General features: G+C 35.2%; 1 protein-coding gene across 10 annotated transcripts in view; it reads right to left on the minus strand.

Moving 5' to 3' along the window:
• Positions 1-20598, minus strand: part of LOC106874257 (pre-B-cell leukemia transcription factor 1) — a 468039-nt gene that overhangs the window by 140449 nt on the left and 306992 nt on the right. For all 10 annotated transcript variants that reach the window (XM_089362202.1, XM_052972380.2, XM_089362162.1 and 7 more), the window contains exons 4-5: positions 12297-12487; positions 5388-5523 (exon numbers count right to left, since the gene is read on the minus strand). In XM_089362202.1, the coding sequence (XP_089218328.1) occupies positions 5388-5523; positions 12297-12487 (327 nt within the window). The remainder of the gene's footprint in view (positions 1-5387; positions 5524-12296; positions 12488-20598) is intronic.

The raw sequence follows: 20598 nt of genomic DNA on the forward strand, positions 1-20598 counted from the left end.
TAATGTAACACAACCTGTTACATGGTCAGGTGATTGGTAAGTAAAACAGTACCTCAGGCAGGCTGCTAGAAACCTAGCACGTCAAAAATAGGGGCTGTCAAAAAGTTGATTGAACCCAGCATAGAATTAATGAGTACCCAGTAATATTGTGTGGGTGGACACAGGAATACTGAAGTAGTGAACAAGTACTCTGTGAAATATTTTTGGGAAAGATGGACACCTAGTCCTTAGAAAACCAAGCAAAAAAAAAGGGCTAGATGGGGCTCCTTAGCCATAGTGGGAGCAATTTACCTACACTGCCCTGTTGCCTTCTGGATGTATATAGGAAATCAAAAGCTAGAGGAGTGCATTCAAAAAGAAAAACAAACTGTAGTTATTAACTTAATGAAGTTCCCAACAAACTGGATTAGAGTTCCAGGAGTTTTCTGCAGCTGGAAAGAGATACCAATAATTTTGGCTCTCCTTTGTTCCTGGATCCATTGTCCTGGCAGCAAATATAGCTATGTAGGGAAATACACACCTCCAGCTCCACTATAAAGCTTCATGGCATATGTTTCTTCTCCAGCAATGGGAATTACAGATCTTCAATTTCAGGGGTGGTGGTAGGTGTGATAGTGGTGATGTAATCAAGCACACATTGGCAAAGATGAAATACTGCTACTTCCATGCTTGTGAGGAGACTTTGTAGGTGCAGCAGGATCGGTAACAGTTTCAATTCTCTAGTTAACTGCATGGTTGTGTCATCCATTTCTGCTGCTCTTTAAGATCAAAATATCAAATGATCCGCAATTGAGAGAGAACTTGAAATGGGATATACAATCATCAAAGGACCACAACAGAAAAAGATGGTCAGCTCTGAATATGGCGGTCAACAAAAAGCAGTGTTTAAATGCACGATACAAGTGAGGGGGTTGGATTAGATTGCTACACAAGTATTCTATTCGTGTTATTTTAAGGCAGTGGATTGGCAGAATCCCTGAGGGTTAGACAAAACGCTTTACAGTGTTTGTACTTTTTACCTTCTAAGTTCAAATTCTACCAGGCCAACATTTAGTGTTTGTCTTCCCAAAATCAATGACATAACATACCAGTATAGTACCTCATTACAACAGCAGAATTGCCAGGGCATGAGGTAATATGCCTTTCCCCACTGTTAATTTAAATGCTGCATTATCAGCTTTGCTTCCATTGAGAGCAGTCAAAGAATCAAGATATAGCTCTATCCTCTTCTTTGATATTGAGCTGGGTCAAAGATAAAAGGATCAACAGCGTATTTGCTTGCAAAAGCATGAGCAAAGTGATGCCTGAAGTACATGACAAGAAAAACAGTGAAACAACATTGCTGTTATAGTAGGCAACCTGAAGCAATTCAGAATTATTTTACTCTAGCTCTAGCAATGATCACTCCAGTTTTTTCTAAGACTATAAAATGTGATTTGAAAGAGATATGATAGCTCTCTTTGTTAAGCTGAGTAACAACAAAACTTGGCTTAGCCCATTCTGAGCTACATTCTTAATGAAGGATGGTTGTTGCAATTACTTTTTCAATTTTTCAATACGATCAAACTGTTTGAGGAGTTTAAAAAATAACACTTTATATCTTAGTTGCTGTTGTTTAATTTTCAGGTTAATTCTGATCAAGCAGGCCTATGATTGAAAGACATTCCAACTATGATTTCCTTGTCTTTTAGTTATTCAAACAGTGTTTGTAGGATTGCATTATCTAATGTGTCTTTCCCTCATGTAAGACAGTAGGATGCAATTTGAGAGAGACTGAGCTGCTGCTTCTACTGTTTCTAGCAGGTTGAGTGACTGCATAGAGCCTCTGGTGTTGGCTTAAGTACTGCTTGTCTTATGTTGGTACAAATCTCTCATTATGTCATTCATCATATAACAAAGTTTTGGCTAAGGTTTATGAACACTTCATCAGGAGTAGTTTAAAGCAGGCTGATTCTGAGAGGGTTAAACAGGAGGTCCACTATTTTCAAATATAGAAATTTAGGCCTCATGTAATTTGTTGGGGATAGAAAAAACAAACAAAAACAAAACAATAATGGTGGGAGGTGTAATTTTTGTAAATAGCAGATCAGCTGACATGTATTCTTTGGCATTTGGTGAATAGATCATTGAATGGGCTAAGTTTATTTAAAACTGTGTTTAAACTTTAAACAAAGGCATTCAGTCTGTGTAACCTTTGCAAAGGGCTAGTGAGTAAAGATGGGATTTAATTTAATTTGCACACTTAGCTTAAAACTAAAACTTTTTAAACTTCCTCACTGAAATGGCAGTGCCATCTATTCCCCCAATATGCCAAGTGCAAACAGTATAAATGTCTGTCATATGAATGGCATGGCACTAGTTCCAACCAATGTCCTTTCCTTAAATAGTTTTTAATATAGAAATTCCAGTATTTAGTCATAGCAAAATAAATACCAAAGATAGGAGGTGAAAGGGAAATAAATACAGCATTTTTCTTTTTTTTTTTTTTTGTAAAATATAGAATAATAATGGTTTCTCACGTTGGCTTGTACTGGTAAAAGACAAAAAAATTACAGGTGGAAGTAGGGAAGAGTAGTAGAGTGTAGTCAAATGAATTGACTCCAGTACACAACTGGTACTTATTTATTGACCCTGAAAGGATAAGGAGCCAAAGTGTACACTGGTAGAATTTGAACACAATATCCACTCTTCATCCATTAATACTGTTCACTCTATCCACACTTCCATTGACCATTTCCACAATGAGTCAACAATTATCACTACACCCAACCATACATTTCTCACCATCATCATGCACTATGCCTACTTCTATTTTCCCATCTACTCCTGCAACTTAATTAACAGCATCCCTCTCTCATCATTACTATTCCATACTGTCTGCTACCCCCTACTCTACATCCTATTATTCAATCGCTCTCACCCTCTCTTCTAAAATTTAAGTAGTAGTGTGGTTCCTCTATAGTAAGAAACCATCTCTCATTTTTTTTACCCATCTTTTGCCCCTCGTCTTCAATCCCCAACAACTCTTTGATCATAACTCACCTTCAATCAAGGATATCTGTGTCACCTCACTCCAGCCAAAATTCAACTTTCTTGGTAACTTCAATATTCACTATACAACATGGCTCTCATAATCATCTTATATTCACACCACAGGTACAGAAACTGAATCATTTGCAACCTTCAGCTGTTGCTCTCTTTCTCTGTATGTGTGTGTGTATATATCACATACACACACACACACACACATACTGAAAATCATAAAGGTATTGAAATTGTGAAGATTTTTGGTTGCTAACTGATGAGGATTGAGCATGTCTATGTCCTTTGTGTGTTTTTTGTTTTCTGTATGTTCCACTGTCATCTTTCCATTCAACAGCTTACTGTCTATCGTCTATCTATCGATAGATAAGTAGATAGGCAGACATATACATATTTATATATATATATATATATATATATATATATATATATACATTTATGCATGCATGTGTATATAAACACACACACACACACTCACATATATACATATCATACATGCATATATTCATATATACCCGCACATATTTATGCATACATACATGTGTGTGGGTGTAATAGCATTCACATTCATCATATTTGCAACATAGTAATGTTCTACTTTGTGAAAACATGATTGAGCAAGAGCATGTATGTTTAGAGTGAAGTACATTTTCTACAAGTCTAATCACCAGCTCTGAAAAATCCAGTAACCTCTGGCCATTGTGTGTTTGATAGATACAAGGAGGATCTACTTAACTGTTGCTACCAAGTTGGTTTTAGGAAGCTTAACTTCTTCAGTGGTACCCATAGTATTGGGACACACTGAAGATAAAACACAAGACATATAGCCACAACCACACATAGTTACACACAGTAACACACACACATAGCAATATATGGCGGTATAACTACACACAACTACAAATCTACACAAAACCATATTTGTAATTTCAGATAAACTATTAGCCATATTACACACATATGACCTCTCTTACACACATATACTTTCATCATTACTCCTACACATATAAGCATCAGGTACCGTTTAACTTTAATTATATGTTCAAAGTGAACATAAAAAAAAAAAAGAAAAAGCCCCTATTCTCATACCAATACTGCACCTTGGATGATTTCTAAACTAAGAAAATATTCCTGCAATATCACAGAAAATGTGATAGCAGTTCAGCAAAAGAGATCCAATAGAATAAGTACTAGGCTTACAAAGAATAAGTCCTGAGGTTGATTTGCTTGACTAAAGGCGGTGCTCCAGCATGACCGTAGTCAAATGACTGAAACAAGTAAAAGAGAGTATGAGCAGTATTATCTGTTTAATTACTGATCGTTATTAATGGTATATATATAATGGTCTCATCTCAACCACAGCCAACCTAAGCTGGTTTCAGCTGCCATACCTATCTGCTTGGTGGCTTTCTTCTGACGTCTGGATTCCAAACAAGTCTACTATTGGAAATAGTATACAGGGAAGTCAATAAAATATTCTACAAATCCCTAACAATAAATAGTTACTATGCCATGAATTAGTTGATAAAATCTACTTCAGTAGTTAAGTGGAATTTCATTCTTATCAATTCTGGAATGATAAAAACTCCATGGCCTACTTAGCAACACGCACACACACACACACACACACACACACACACACACAAGACAAGACAAGCTTCTTTCAGCTACCAAATCCACTCACAAGGTTTTGGTTGGTTCGGGCTTAAGTAGATGATACTTGCCCAAGATGCTATACAGTGAGACTGAACCTAGAACCATGTGGTTGGGAAGTAAATTTCTTCCCACACAACTACATCTTTGCTTATGATGTCTTTAATTATAGATCTGCTTGAACAGAACTGACCTGGAGCTCAACAACAGTTTCTTTCATGGTTTAATGAAAATTCTATAATTGCAAGTGTAAAAATATTTCTACCAATGATTATAAAGATATCAATGACATTTTTGTATTTCATTTTTGGCTTAGCTAACACAGCAGAACTGTCACAGGTGAAGAATTGATCGACAATTAGAAGAGACTTGTTGAAAAGGCTAAAAAAGTTATATAGATAAATATATATCATATATAAATATATATGCACTATAAATGCATACATTATAAATAATACACATACATACACATATTTCAAGAGCATAGAAAAGCAAAAACACTAGTAATTAATTAACTTTTAAACAAAAATAATACCACCACCTGTTGCCTGAAATCAAAGTAACTGTGTTTGTGTTTTTATGTATGTATATGAAATACAAAAAAAAAAAAAGATTAATAAAAATATGAATTAAAAAAAAATCAAAAACAGTGAACAGGAAGCACCTGTAATCAAATAAATGCATTTACACACCTGTGATACTGTAATACCACACTTTCTGGCAAGTTCTTCTTTTGCTTCTTCACTAGGATATGGATTGCTCAAGTGAGAATAAAAATATTCGTTAAGAATTTCTGTGGCTTGTTTACTGAAGTTTCTTCTTTTCCGTCTAAAATGAAGGATAACAACAAAAATGTGGTAAAATGTTAATAGAATGTGAGGAAAGATAGTCTGTGGTGTGGTAATTAATGTCGATTTTAATAAATATCCTGTTAATAGAGAATTATTTCTTTCTAATATAGACAAGTCTATAAATTGGGCTGGTAGGAAGCAGGGAATAGTCAATTATATCTCCCTGGCACCCTCTCCTCAGGACTTAACTGGCTTTGTGAACTCTTGTTGTTGGCACTCCGTCGCTTACGACGTCGAGGGTTCCAGTTGATCTGATCAACGGAACAGCCTGCTCATGAAATTAACGTGCAAGTGGCTGAGCACTCCACAGACACGTGTACCCTTAACGTAGTTCTCGGGGATATTCAGCGTGACACAGTGTGACAAAGCTGACCCTTTGAATTACAGGCACAACAGAAACAGGAAGTAAGAGTGAGAGAAAGTTGTGGTGGAAGAGTACAGCAGGGTTCGCCACCATCCCCTGCCGGAGCCTCGTGGAGTTTTAGGTGTTTCCGCTCAATAAACACTCACAACGCCCGGTCTGGGAATTGAAACCGCGATCCTATGATTGCGAGTTGGCTGCCCTTACCACTGGGCCATTGCACCTCCACTTTTGTGAACTCTAACCTCAAAGAAATGAAAAGATAAACAAACACAGCAGAATTTAAACTCAAAATCTTATGCAAAAAAAATTATATAAGTAAATGCCACAAGATAGTCTTATTTGTTGTCCTTTTAAGTCTAGCACTAAAATATTTTAATAATCGGTTCTTTATTTACAACAAAAGCAATGAATGAAGAGGATGGGATATTATAAAGACAGGTAGTAAAAATCATTGAGGAGGAGGGTTACGTCAAGTGAGAAGGAAAATATGCAGGTGTTGTAAAGGAAAATATATAGAATATTTTCTACCTCATTATCATCATTTAATGCCTGGCTTCCATACTGGCCAGCCAGGGCAAAATAGGGCAGTCTAGCATTCTCTAATGCACTTCAACATGAACGCAAGTGAACCTTCTGATTTTGATTTCTGAAGCAGAAGGCAAGAAGTTTTGAGAGGATGGTGTATTGTCAGTCATATCAACTTCCAGTGCTCGACTGGCAGTTTATTTTATTGGTCCCCAGAGTAGTTAAAAGTGTAAACTTCCATATAAAGGGACATAGCTCTAATTAAAAGCAGCATATTTGTGTGTGTGTGTATGTGTGTGTGGTAAGAAATTGGCTTTCCAGCCACATGGTTCTGGGCTCAGTCTCACTGGATGGCACATTGGGCATTTTTTTGTTATAGCTCTGGGCCAACCAAAGCCTTGTGAGTGGATTTGGCAGAAAGAAACTGACAAAAGCCCATTATATACATATATATCTGTGTGTGTGTCATTGTGTTTATGTTTGTCCCACACCATCAACTGAAAACCAGTGCTGGTTTGTTTTTGTCCTCATAACTTAGAGACAATGGGGTTGATTTGTTCTAAACCGTTCAATGCATTGCCCCACATTGACTACAGTCTAATGACTGTGCATTCCATGCTAGCATAGGTGGGACGGTAACACAAGAGCCAGCTAGGCCAAAGCCTGCACCAGACTTCTGTGACTGTTTTGGCTGGATTTTTACAGCTGGATGCCCTTCTTAACACCAATGACTCAGCAGAATGGACTTAGTGCTTTTTATGTGGCACAAGCACAGGCAAGGTGAGTAGTGCTTTTTATGCTGTACAAGTGAGGTCAGTTTTGGCAAGGTTTTACAGCTGGATACCCTTCCGAACACCAACCACCTTACAGTGTGAACTGAGTGCATTTAAGTGGCACCTGCACTGACAGGGTCACCAAGTACTTGCAAGACAAAAACTTTTAAGAGGGGAGGCAGCATTGGAGGAGGTTATGATGAAAAGTTTATAGTGAGACAGATATAGGTGTCTTGCTGAAGAGGAAGTACATGGTTACCTAGCCAAAGAGAGAAAGATCAGGGATGAAGACAGAAACAGGAGTGTGACCACAAAGAAAATACATGGTTGACCAGCCTGAGGGAAGTACAGTAGAGGAGAGAGAGTGAGTGGGAGACCGCAGGATGGAGATGGTAGTAAAATGCTGGGCATGCTCACAAGGAAAAGGGATTAGAGTATAAATGAGATGGTTGAGTAAAAAAAGAGAGAGAGATATAGATAGTGGCAAGTGCCAGGTTATACCCTTGAAGTTCAAATGCCATAATATAAGTAACAGGATATTGCAGAGAGAGCGCAATTAAAGGGTGTGAGTAAATGGTGAAAGACCTGGGTATATATAGAGTAGGAGGGGCTACTGCCTAGCAATGCTACATACATACATACATATATATATATATATATATATATATATATATATATATATATATATATATAAAATAGATCAGGATTCAGGTGAATCAGGCACAGGTTCCGAGAGGGGTAAATAATAAATAACAACAGATAGATAATGTGTCAATTCACTACAGCTGTTTCCAATGAACTTTTAATTGATTAATGGAGACATTACATCATTAGAAAAACCTTTTTTCATCAGGTGAATGCATGAACCACAACATGGTTTTTGAATGTTGTGGTTCATGTATTCACCTGATGAAAAAGTTTTTTTTTTTTTTCTAATGATGTCTCTATTAATCAATTAAAAATTTGTTGGAAACAGCTGTAGTGAATTGACACATTATCCACCTGTTATTTATTTATATATACTTGATCAATTAACAGTTGAATGAGTCATACTCATGTCATACTTTTGACAGAATCATCCAGGTTCACCAATTACACTACACTGTACCTATAGTAAATAGACTTAACCCTTTAGTGTTCAGATTACTCTGTTAAATGTAATACTTTTTCACTCAAATTGTTTTGAATTAATCATACATTATCTTATAGCTTTGAGGCTTCAATGATGTGATTGTTTATTTTTGGAATTTCAATGTAGGTTAGGTGTGAGAGGCTAGATACTGCCAGTTTGAACATAAAACATGTAGAATATCTGGGCCAGATATGGCCAGTTTAAACACTAAAGGGTTAAAACCTGCTCAGGCTACACTTGTCTAGCAGTAAATTGTAACTACCGAAGCCTCATACAAAGACTTTTACCTGGCAAGTTTAAGTTATTTCTTCACCCTCATACACATAATATTTTATTCAGAAAGCAATTTACAATACCTAACCTTCACTAAATGATAAAAAGGATGCAAAAGAAAACAGTGATTATTTATATACGTGTATCTCTACAATGATGCATATAAACACAGCTAATACAATGAGACATGTCAAACCATAGACTGAAATAAACAAACATATATATGTAATTTTAAACACACACACACATCCATATAAATGCAGAAAGCTACCATATGATTAGAAGTGGGTATCAAAATAGTCTCATTATTTATACATAGTTAACTGCTGAAAAATAACAATGATTAAGTATAAATAAATAAAGCAGCTGGTCTAATCAAATAACAAAGGTTACTATTAAGGAAAGAATAAAAGATTTTGGCCGCTAATTTCTGATGAGAAACATGTGCACATTACAATCACAATTCTAAAATCTGACAAAAATCTACTAATTAATAGTCATGTAACACGCACACACACAACATTCATTTTGCCATGCTAGTAAAAGATTAAATGTTTTATTTAATTGATTTTACAATTAGATGGTCATCCTTATGCTTACTAACCATACTACTATAAAATGCTTGAGCCAGTGAGAAAGCCTCTAAATAGTTGTGTGACCTGCTAGAAATAGCAGCTAAATCTCTCTCATATGACACTACCCTATATATAAAAAGATAAGGACACAGGATAATGTAGTCCTTGACACATACTTGAGAAACAAAAAGGAAGTTATGTTCACACCTGAAATGCCTTAGATTAGAAGTCCTCTCAATGAGATCTTTATCTGAACTTATAAACAAAAACCACAACCACAAAAATGGAAGTGAAACTGAATTTTTTTTTCTTTTTTAAATTTACACTGCTTCTATCAAATTTTTTTTTTGTTTTTCATTTTTAAATTTTCACTGCTTTTATCATTTAGCAAACAGGGCAACCACTGTTATAGGCTTTTCAAAGGATCACAATATAATGACTACCACAAGGTTTAGTCCTTGTAGTGGTGGCTTATGTGCCTTGATGACCCCGAGAGCAATGCCAATGGAGCAAAAGCTCTTTCTAAAACATTCTTTGCAGGAAAGGTCAAATGATAGACTAATGTAGACTACATCTTCCCAGAGGTAAAAATAAGTTTGCATTGTGTTGATATCCCTAAAAAAGTTACAGAGGCACCAATGAAAACTCAACCAACTAGGCATAGGAGAGGAAGGCTTTCCCCCAGGAAAACATGAGACAGTTGAAAAAAGCAGAGATCCGGTTGAAGAGAAGTAGAGAACTCAGCCCAGGATCAAGAACAATGGAGAAAAGTTGTTGATGGCCTATGATCCATAGAGAGTAAAGTGCTTATATAATTACCAAAGTAAACTCTTGATCATGGTGTGTAGTCCAGCATCATCACTATTTAACATAAAGAGAGAGACAGAGAGGGCCTCAACACCTATTTCAATCACTGTTTGTAATTTCTAAACATTTGCAAATACAGATAAGATCTAGGATCCAAATAAACTGGTGATGATGTGTATAACTGAAAGCTAATCAATCCATAACAGTTTGTTGATAAGAGAATAAATTACAATGGCTAATTTTCCTTGAGAACAGAACAAAATCTAATATTTCAGACATTTGTATTTCCTTGGAGGAAAAGAACATATGTACACCAATAGCATTTCTGAAAATATAGATCTTCTGTTTTTTTCTCCCTCTTTTCATTTGCTTTTTCTCATTGTTTTGCTTCATTTCATTTTATGCATGTGTTTTAAGAAAGTTTCATTTGATTTTGTTTTACTTATGCTCTCTCTCTCTTTATAACAATATATATATATATATATATATATATATATATATAGGTGAAGTACATTTGCCACTTAAATGTGGCTGACCCCTAAGGGTGGATGTTACTGTTGCTTTTAGCCCCAGGAGAACATCTCCTCCAGCTGGCTATCGACATACTCTGTGTTCGTACGTATCGCAGATCAAGATGGGAACGATAACTTCCCTTTGCAAATACAGACAGGACACAAATGTGTGTCGATAGCCAGCTGGAGGAGATGTTCTCCTGGGGCTAAAAGAAACAGTAACATCCACCCTTAGGGGTCAGCCACATTTAAGTGGCAAATATACTTCACCTTGTCGTGCAGTTACTGTTAATACCTCGTTCAGAGATTTAACATTGCTATATATATATATATATATATATATATATATAGAGAGAGAGAGAGAGAGAGAGAGATAGATATATATATATTACGTATGTGGTGTCCCCTGGTGGACAGTTAATACAAAGAAGATAATCATTTCTTCAAACTATTTGGCAGGGTTTGAAGTTTAACCCTTTAGCATTCAGATTATTCGGTTGAATATAACTCACATTGTTTTGAATTAGTCATGCTTTATACTGTAGCTTTGTGATTTTTGTAGGGTAGGTGTCAGAAGCCAGATCTCACCAATTAGAACAGAGTATTTCACACATGAGATAAATGAAGACCTTTTTTTTCTTGGAGAATAGTCTCACTATGAGAAAACTGACTATCACCTCATGCACCATGGACTTCATCTGGAGGAAAAGGGTTTGACCAAAAATCAAATTGCTAGACATCTTATCACAAATCAACATAAAGGAAGCTTAACTATTGATGCATATGTAAAAGTTAAAGGTATCCCAAGATTATTAATTACTCTCACAGCATGTCAACCAGCATTCTGAACAGGTTAAATATAATTCTCTAACCTATATCCAGTATATTTGCTCTCTGTACTTCTATTACCATAATTATACTTCTTCATTTACATTTTGTTGGTTGCAAGAACGAAAGATACTATAGAGTTATCTGAATTTGTGTTGCAGACTAGTGTTCTTTGGAACACTACTCTATGACTCTCACAAATATGTGCCATTTGAGGGATAGACTCCTAATGGGGGTGAGTCCAAAAGTAAGGAAGCCAAGCAGATACACAAAATTCACATTTATTAGCATAGATTTCAAGTCTACTCAAATCAGCCCTTACTATGTTCTATAAGACAGATTGGTCATGGTTGGAAGGACTCTGGTTACAAATCTACTTAAATCAGAGATGACATGAAGCCAAACAACAATGGCTACACATACACACATATACACACACACAACAGTGCTTTGGCATACTGACAACAGTAATGGCATATGAGGAAACTTTCTGACTCAACACATCTCCATTCAAACTTCTGTAGAGCCACTCATGGTTGTCTCCACAAAAGAAACAAAACATTAACATCCAGAAGCCTCTAAATGTGTTTGTATGTAAATGCAATCATACATCACATAGTCAGAGAAAAAAGAATAGAGATGTATACTCTACTGCACACACACACACAAAATGAAAGAAAACATAAAAAAGTCAAATTATGCCTTTCATATACACAGAGAACAATATAAAACAGAATAATGAAAACAAAACAATAACACACAAACAAAACCCCGCAAATATGTAGGCAAATACATATTTGCAGAAATATTTTCTGGCAAGAAAATCCCAATGACAACAAATACAATAAAATAGAAAAAAAAAAGGGGGAAAAAATATATTTTAAAAAAGACCACATAGATACAAATAATACTACTACTATTAATAATAATGATAATAATAATAGACACCATAGATTCTAACCTGGCATCTAAAAATCTGGATCGTAATATCATAACTGCTTCACATGTGCTTTGTTTTAACTGCATCTCAATTGCAGCAAATTTTTTCCGAATTATGCTAACCATCCGTTCTATTTCTTTCGGAGCAATTGGACGAGTGCGACTTTGCTCCCGTAGTAAATTTATTACATGACTGGTAAATTCATTACACGCCTGCAAAAGATGTAAGAAAATAATGAAAATTAAATACAAAGTTTAAAACAATAAACATATAAAACTATAGGGGTAAATTTTAAAACTTTTTCATGCTTTCAAATTTGTGTATTAATTGAAAAAAAAAAAAAAAAAAAAGTAATGAATACAAACATGGTCACTCATTTTGAGGAATGAAAAACAATTGATTTCAACAGAATTAGAATTTAAGGGATGTAACAATAAGAAAAATTCTTTATTTCGGGGGCATAAGGCCAGTAAATTTTAGGGGAGGTGGGGCATAACATAACCCCCAGAATAATAATAATAACAATAATAATAATAATAATAATGGTTTGAAATTTTGCCACAAGGGCAGCAGTTTTGGGGGAGGAGACGAGTCAATTACATTGACCCCAGTGTTCAACTAGTACTTATTTTATCAACCCCAAAAGGATGAAAGGCAAAGTTGACCTTGGTGGAATTTGAACTCAGAACGTAGTGACGAGTGAAATTACACTGAGCATTTCGCTCAGTGTGCTAACAATTCTGCCAGCTAAAAATAATAATAATAAGAGTAATAATAATAATAATAATAACAACAACAATAATAATGGTTTCAAATTTTTGCCACAAGAGCAGCCATTTTGGGGGAAGGGAAAAGTTGATTACATCAACCCCAGAGTTCAACTGGTTCTTAATTCTTTGACCCCGAAAGGAAAAAAGACAAAGTCGACCTTGGTAAATTTGAACTCAGATTGGAACGACGGGTGAAATATTGCTAAGCATTTCATCCAGCATGCTAACGAATCTGCCAGCTAATAATAATAATAATGGTTTCAAAATTTGAAACAAGGCCAGTAACTTTTGGAGAGGGAGCAAAGTCAATTACATCAACACCAGTGCTTGACTGGTACTTGGTTTATCAACCCTGAGAGGAGGAAAAGCAGAGTCGACCCTGGCGGCATTTGAATTCAGAAAGTAAAGATGGACGAAATGCTGCTACGCATTTTCTCCAAGGTGCCAAATCCTGAGTACATATGAACAAAGTACTTTTGACTCAACTTGTAACAGAATTAAATAACAGCTTTGGAAAAGAACATATATCTATTTTCAGTGAGGCGAAATAATAGTAAAGTGATGTAAGTTGCTCTATCAAATAGAGGATTTCTTTTATTGTTCTCAATGGCCCATGACATTGGGGACAACACAAAGATCACAACGATGAAGTATACACCATCCTGCCCCAAACAAAAACACCAAAAAGAAGAAATGGCAAGAGATTTAGACTGAGTAAAAGGATGTACACAACAAAATAATAAAGACTCAGATAGATAAAGAGAAACAGTTACAGATTTTGCCACAAGGCCAGTAATTTTTAGTGGGAGGGGGTAAGTTAATTACATCAACCCCAGTATTTGACTGGTACTTTATTTTATCAGTCCCAAGATGTTGAAAGGCAAAGTTGACCTTGGTAGAATTTGAACACAAAATGCTGAGAGCCAGATGAAATGCAGCTAAGCATTTCGTTTGACACAATGATTCTGCCAGCTCACAGCCTTAATAAATAGATAATAATAATAAATTGCAATAAGGAATGATATCTCACATTGGCATTGGGGAGAAGGTTAGTCAATTAAATTGACCCAGCACATGCCTTGATTTGGCTGACTCCAGAGGAATAAAAGATTAACAGATAACTCCTTTTGATAATGAGGCACATGCTAAACTAATCTTGTTAACAGAAAAAAAAAAAGGTCTTTATGTTGTTTATTAGTTACAGTTCAATTAACAAGAGAGATATGCCAACAAACCATACAAAATGCTTTAGATTCACATTATCACGTGGGAAGGCTTTTACAGGAAGGGAAAGTTAAACACTTGAAAGATTTTGATGTAATGAAAATAATTTTTATATGAAATTAAATGGTAAATAAACAAATTTATAAAATAAACCCACTACTAAAAGATGAAAGAAAGAGGAGTAATCTAGTTATAAAAGGCAATTATATAGTTGAGATTGAAGGTGTAATTTATGAGATGATAGATAATAGCAATTTTAATATATGTTAACAAGAGCACACTTGCAGCATGTAGAATGGGGTGATGGGCAGTCTTATATTAGTAGATGTGCAACATAGCACTAAAATATCACACTAATCATGTATCCTAAGGAAAGGATAGAAGAATCGGGGGTAAATTATGTCAATAAGGGATGGAAGATGGGTATAGTTTTGTAGAGGAGTTAAAGTTGAGAAAGGAAACAGGTGATTTATATTATAGTTTCAAGGTAGAAAATTATCGTTAGCAGGAAACAATTATAATCATAAATGTAGACTCTCTGTACTCTTTTTCGTATTCCATGATTTCAAATTCAAACTTCAATTTCTACTTCGCCCAGTGAGGAGATAGTTACTTCCCTTTATACTGGTGACTATCCAGAGGGCTCAAAGAGTGCAAAATTACATACTCCTAAATTCTGCCAGCTTGCCACTTAATAATAATTCTTTTTAATTTTTGGCACAAGGCCAGCAATTTTCAAGGGAGTGAGTAGTTGATGAAACAATGAAAGGCAAAGCTGGCCTTAGTGGAATTTAAACTTAGAATGTAAAGCCAGAAGAAATGCCGCTAAGCATTTTGTCCAGTTCAGCATAGTAACAATTCTTTGCTTTAATAATAATAATAATAGGAAAAGTCAACCCCAGCAGCATTTGAACTCAGAATGTACAGACAAAATGCCAAAGCATTTTGCCCAGTGCAGTAACAGTTCTGCCAGCTTGCTGTCTTAAATTATGGATATATATGAAGAAAGTACTTTTGGATTATTTCCTAATTAAATACCTACTTTGGAAAAGAAGTGGAATCTATCAGTTATGCAGAATAACAAATGTTCAATTAAAGAAGACCATAAAACACAAGGTGCACCAGCAAGTTTTGAACTCATAACTTTGTGGTTCAGTCATATCCCAGTGTCTTAAATCCTAAAATCAGCTGGAATTCTAGTGTTATAAAATCTGATAGAATTTAGTTTGAATGGTGGCATAAGGTAAGAAATGGTAGAAGAACCATCTAAAGTAATTAGGACAATAATGACATGGAAATATCTAAAATGGAATATAGGAAGTGACTTTCATGGGAGAGGTAATGAAATGTAATTTATATCAATTCAAGCATAGAGCTAGTATGCTTTTATTCTTATAGATTATCTCATCTTAGATATCCAATTTCAGAAAATTCTAATGGTGCAGACTGCAGTCCAAATTCAACGGAGTGGAATATACCCACCCAACATTAGCAGTTAGCTAAGCACAATCAAATATCTAGTAATTCTAAACTTGCTTCAATTTGACAAATACTTTTATTAAAAGTTTTATATTTCGAAGGTTAGGAAACTTATAAATAATGGTTTGAAAATTTATGAAAGGAAAACAGAGAATAAAATTGCAAAGCCATCATATAATAATATTTATCTTTAACTATATTTGTTGCAGCTGGTTAAATTGATAGTATGTATACTTCTATATTTTATCCCTGGCACTGTGTAGTATTCAAAGACAGTTCATTTCTTAACAAGTACTTAAGTTGAAACAAGAAACAGCTACACTAATTCAAAACAGGAGCCAACAAAAGTGTTTTTAAATGCTAGAAACAGCAACCAAATCTTTCCCAAATTAAACTAAAGACTATCTTAAAAATGGAAAGGACTGATTAAATAATGTAATCACAGATATATCAAGAACGATGTGAAGGTCACAGTTGAAACCGTTTTTAATTTTTATTTTACATAGGGCTGCTTGATCAAACCTGATTTAGATGTGGACAAATACGTGTGGATATATATGTATGCATATGCCATGGAGTGAGACTGTATGTGAAATGAAGTGACTCGGGAAACATGTACATTACATGCGTGTGTGTGTGCGTGTGTATATATTATATACATTGCCAAAAGAGACAGCAGAGCTTGGTGTAGTCTTCTGATTTGCCAAACAATCCAATGCCAACATGGAAAATAGATTTTAAATGATGATGATGAAGCTATATATATATATATATATATATATATATATATTCATCTTCGTAACATTTAACCTTCCATTCTTGCATGGATCTGGAAGGGTTTATAGAGGCATATGCTTTTCCCGCAGTCAACCCCTACAAGGTAATATCTCCCCACAACCAGAAATATTTTTGAAAAATAGTGGAAATGAGTGACATTCATTTACAACTATCATGATATATCAAAACAAGAAGACACACACACACACACGTAATGGATTTCTTTTGTTTGTCAGCTATCAAATCCACTTGCCCAAGGTGCCAGGCAGCAGGACTGAAACCATGTGGTTAGGAAGCAGACTTCTTAACCACACAGCCAAGCCTACACACCCACACACATTACATATATATGCTATACTGTAGTTAGATAAAATGAGGCTCAATGGAGAGTTCAGCTATTGCATGGATCATCTTGATTTAGTAAACAAACTCAGATTATGAAGGGGAAGGATGTATGCATAAGTGTTTGAAGGTCCACATTTGTATGCACCATGTATTATATTTTGTGTGTGTGTGTGAGCCTATGTATAGATGTGTGAACAAGACCCATATCAAAATGATGGTCAATTTCATGCATTGCTGCTGGGAAGTATGCATTATATGTGTATGCAGATGTGTGCGTTTATGTGTATAACTGTGCATGCACATACAGGAGTTAGTGTGCCTGTGAGGATGTCAGCGGTAGGTAGGTAGCTGAAGAAGCCATAAATATAAAGAGACAAAGAGAAAACAAGATAAGCAAGAGACAGAGAGTATTAAATTGCTGTCAGAGACAGTAACATGTTCAGTGTCAATTCCTTTGATTGTATGTGTATTAGAGTATGCATATGCATATGTGACTATATGGCATGGAGATTATATATGTATGTGTGTGTGTGTGTGTGTGTGTGTGTGTGTGTGTGTATGTCTATGATGTTTGTCCTTCAGCACCATTTAACAGGTGTTGGTTTGTTTATGTTCCTGTAAATCAGCAGATCAGCAAATGAGGCTGATAAAATAAGTACCATGCTTAAAAAAAAAAAAAAAAAATGGAGTTGATTTGTTTAATTAAAACCCTTCAAGGGAGTGCCCCAGCATGACCATAGTCCAATGATTGAAAGAAGTTGTTTATCTATAATACATAAATATGTATAACATATAACACATATATGTGTGTGTATGTGTAGGTGTTTAAGAGACTGGAAAAGGATGCTTGTTCATTGGTTTGCCTTTTATGTTTATTGATTGGATTATGCTGTTTGTGTGTGCATATATATGTTTAATCTTACTGACTCAGCCACTCCTTTTATCTTCCTCTCTATCACACCCTCTTTCTTTAACAACTGGAATATTCATGTAGCTACTCTACAATAGGACACCAGTCCCTGTCACTCAATACCTCTAATCGCTCATCAACCGGCACAAAGCCAGCCCTCCTTCATTACTACGCGCTCCACCCAGCTGAGGTGGAGGGGTTTGTCTTGCAAGTTAGTGACCCTGTTTGTGCTGGGACCATGTAAAAAGCACTGGTGCTGATGCCATATAAAAAGCACCCAGTACACTCTGTAAAGTGATTGGCATTAGGAAAGGCATCCAGTCATGAACCAAACTATGGAGCCACCTCCAGTCAAACCACTGAACCCATATCAACATAGAAAAACAGATGTATGATGATGATGATATATGTTCTGAAATAGGTCAGCTGCAATGAAATTTCAATAGTACAAGTATGTGTTAAATACATGTGCACACTGGTGTGACCTCATACCAGCATAAGATATGCATACTTTTGTGCATAAAGAACATTTAAAGAAGGGATGAGAAGCTCTAGCAACACTACTGATGTTAATCTCATACATATATACTTACACACAACATTCATATTTAGTTAAATTACATGTATGCGTTTGTGTGTGTGTATTTGTATATGCATGTACATATACAAGTGTATGTGTACAGAAAGACAGACAGAGTTAAACATGTGCACATACACAAATAGTTGATACATTTGCCTTGCTATATAATATTTCTTACAATAGCGATAAGTATTTAGCTACCATTAAGACAAATTTAGATGTCTTCGAGATAGGAGAGAAAGTCTGCAAGTCTGCCACAACAATTGGTTTGATTGCTAAACTTACAAAATGGCAGCAGCTATTCATAACAGCATATTTAATTTAATGATTTAAGATGAATAAAATCTTAAATCTGTACAGTTTCTATAAGATTAGTGGATCGAAAGCTGTATGATACATGACTAGATAAACAGAAGAATGCTTATTAAGTCAGGGCTGAGTTCAAAGATAGGTTATGCACACACTTAAATTCTTTTCTAGATCTGCATGTAAGCAGCTTACTGTTAAAGTAACCTGCTAGCCAATAAGTACGATGACCGATGGGTCTGACACTACTAAGGAAACAGTAAAACTTGGGGCAATTGCTTTCAAGTAACTGAATAAATACCTTTTATGGTTGAAAATGTAATTGAACAAGCGTTCTCAAATGAATTAATGATGAAGTTATTGTTTGTGTGCTAATAAAGAATACAAGAAAGTGGTGTTATGTAGTAGGTGCCAGAAATCATTATCTGATGTCACATGGCTATCAATTTGGACGTTTTTATCATTTCTTTATCACTAGCTCTAGAACATTTTCAATAGTGTTTAGCATTTAAATTCTTCACTAGAAAATCTGTTTGGAATTACTGTTGTTGATGACTGAAGAAAATGTTAAAAGAATTATGTAAGAAACAAAACCCGGTTTTTAACTTTATACCTTAATAGTCAGGTTAGTTCTGACTAAGAATTTTAACCATGGCCAACCACTCAGGTGCTTTTACATACCATCAGCACAAGTGCCATTTGCGTGACACCGGGGTGCTTTTACGTGCCACCAGCATGGGTGCCATTTGCATGACACTGGTATCTGCCACAACTACGATTTTGCTCAGCTACAGTTTAACATTTCTTTCTTTTCTTGTTTTGATGATGATAGGTTGATGATGGTATGTTTATTGGACAATTTATTGTTACACACACACATATACATACAACCATGCTGGTGCACCACCGTAAGAGCTTCAATCAAACAAATTGACCCCAGTACTTTTTTTAAAGATTGGTACTAACTCTATCAGTCCCTTTTCCTGAACCAATAAGCTATGGGGATGTAAAGAAACCAATACTGATTGTCAATCAGTTTAATGGGGGCCAAGGCACAAATACATATTTTATAATATAAATATATAAAGTTGAAATTTATAGAAAAACAAAAGATGAAGACAGGTGTATGAACAACAAGCAAGTACATTTGAGTTTGACACTCAGGAAAATGAAAGTCTTTTACGTTTCAAGCCTACGCTCTTCAACAGAAAGGAATAAAAGAAAATAAACAGAGAGGTATATTGATACCATGCTTAATGTAGACACCATTCAGAACAGAATGTTGTTGTGGGAAACCACAACAACAACTCTCTAAATAAGTACCAGGAGCAAGCAAGTATACAATTTGTGTGTGTGTGTGTGTACTTGTGTGTGTGTGTAAAAGATAATAAAAAAGTGAGGGTGGGATCTGGTTTATAAAAACAAAATGATTATATTTTTGATTGAATATTGATTTATAACTTCATTTCTTTTATGTCAGTCAGTTTTTAACCCTTTTGTGACTATATTTCAAAGAAGAATAGACCGCTTTTGTGTAGTTTAATTAATTTTAAATTTGCTGAGTTTTGTAAAATAACTACAACTTTTTATATTTATTGGTATTATTAAGCAGGTATTTGACAAAGAAACGATAAATTTTTAATAAGATGAAGCCATATCCGTTGTCCACATTGATATGTACATTTTCCATACTGGAATTAGCTGAATGAGGCAGTATTCTAAGAAAAAACTTAATTGATTTAATTTTTTAATGTTTTTTTTTTCTTTTGCAAATAAAGTTTTTTTTTAAATTTCAAAAAGGCCTTCTAATGCTGAGACCACTAGCCCATGGGGTACATCATGAGAGATGTAGATGCATGTCACAACTGCATAAGCAATGTGAATGAACAGAGCCAGAGAAGAGATATATGCACAACAATTTCCGACAGTTTC

This window comes from Octopus bimaculoides, chromosome 1 (assembly GCF_046866305.1).
Source record: "Octopus bimaculoides isolate indiv1 chromosome 1, ASM4686630v1, whole genome shotgun sequence".
In the NCBI taxonomy this organism is placed as follows: domain Eukaryota; kingdom Metazoa; phylum Mollusca; class Cephalopoda; order Octopoda; family Octopodidae; genus Octopus; species Octopus bimaculoides.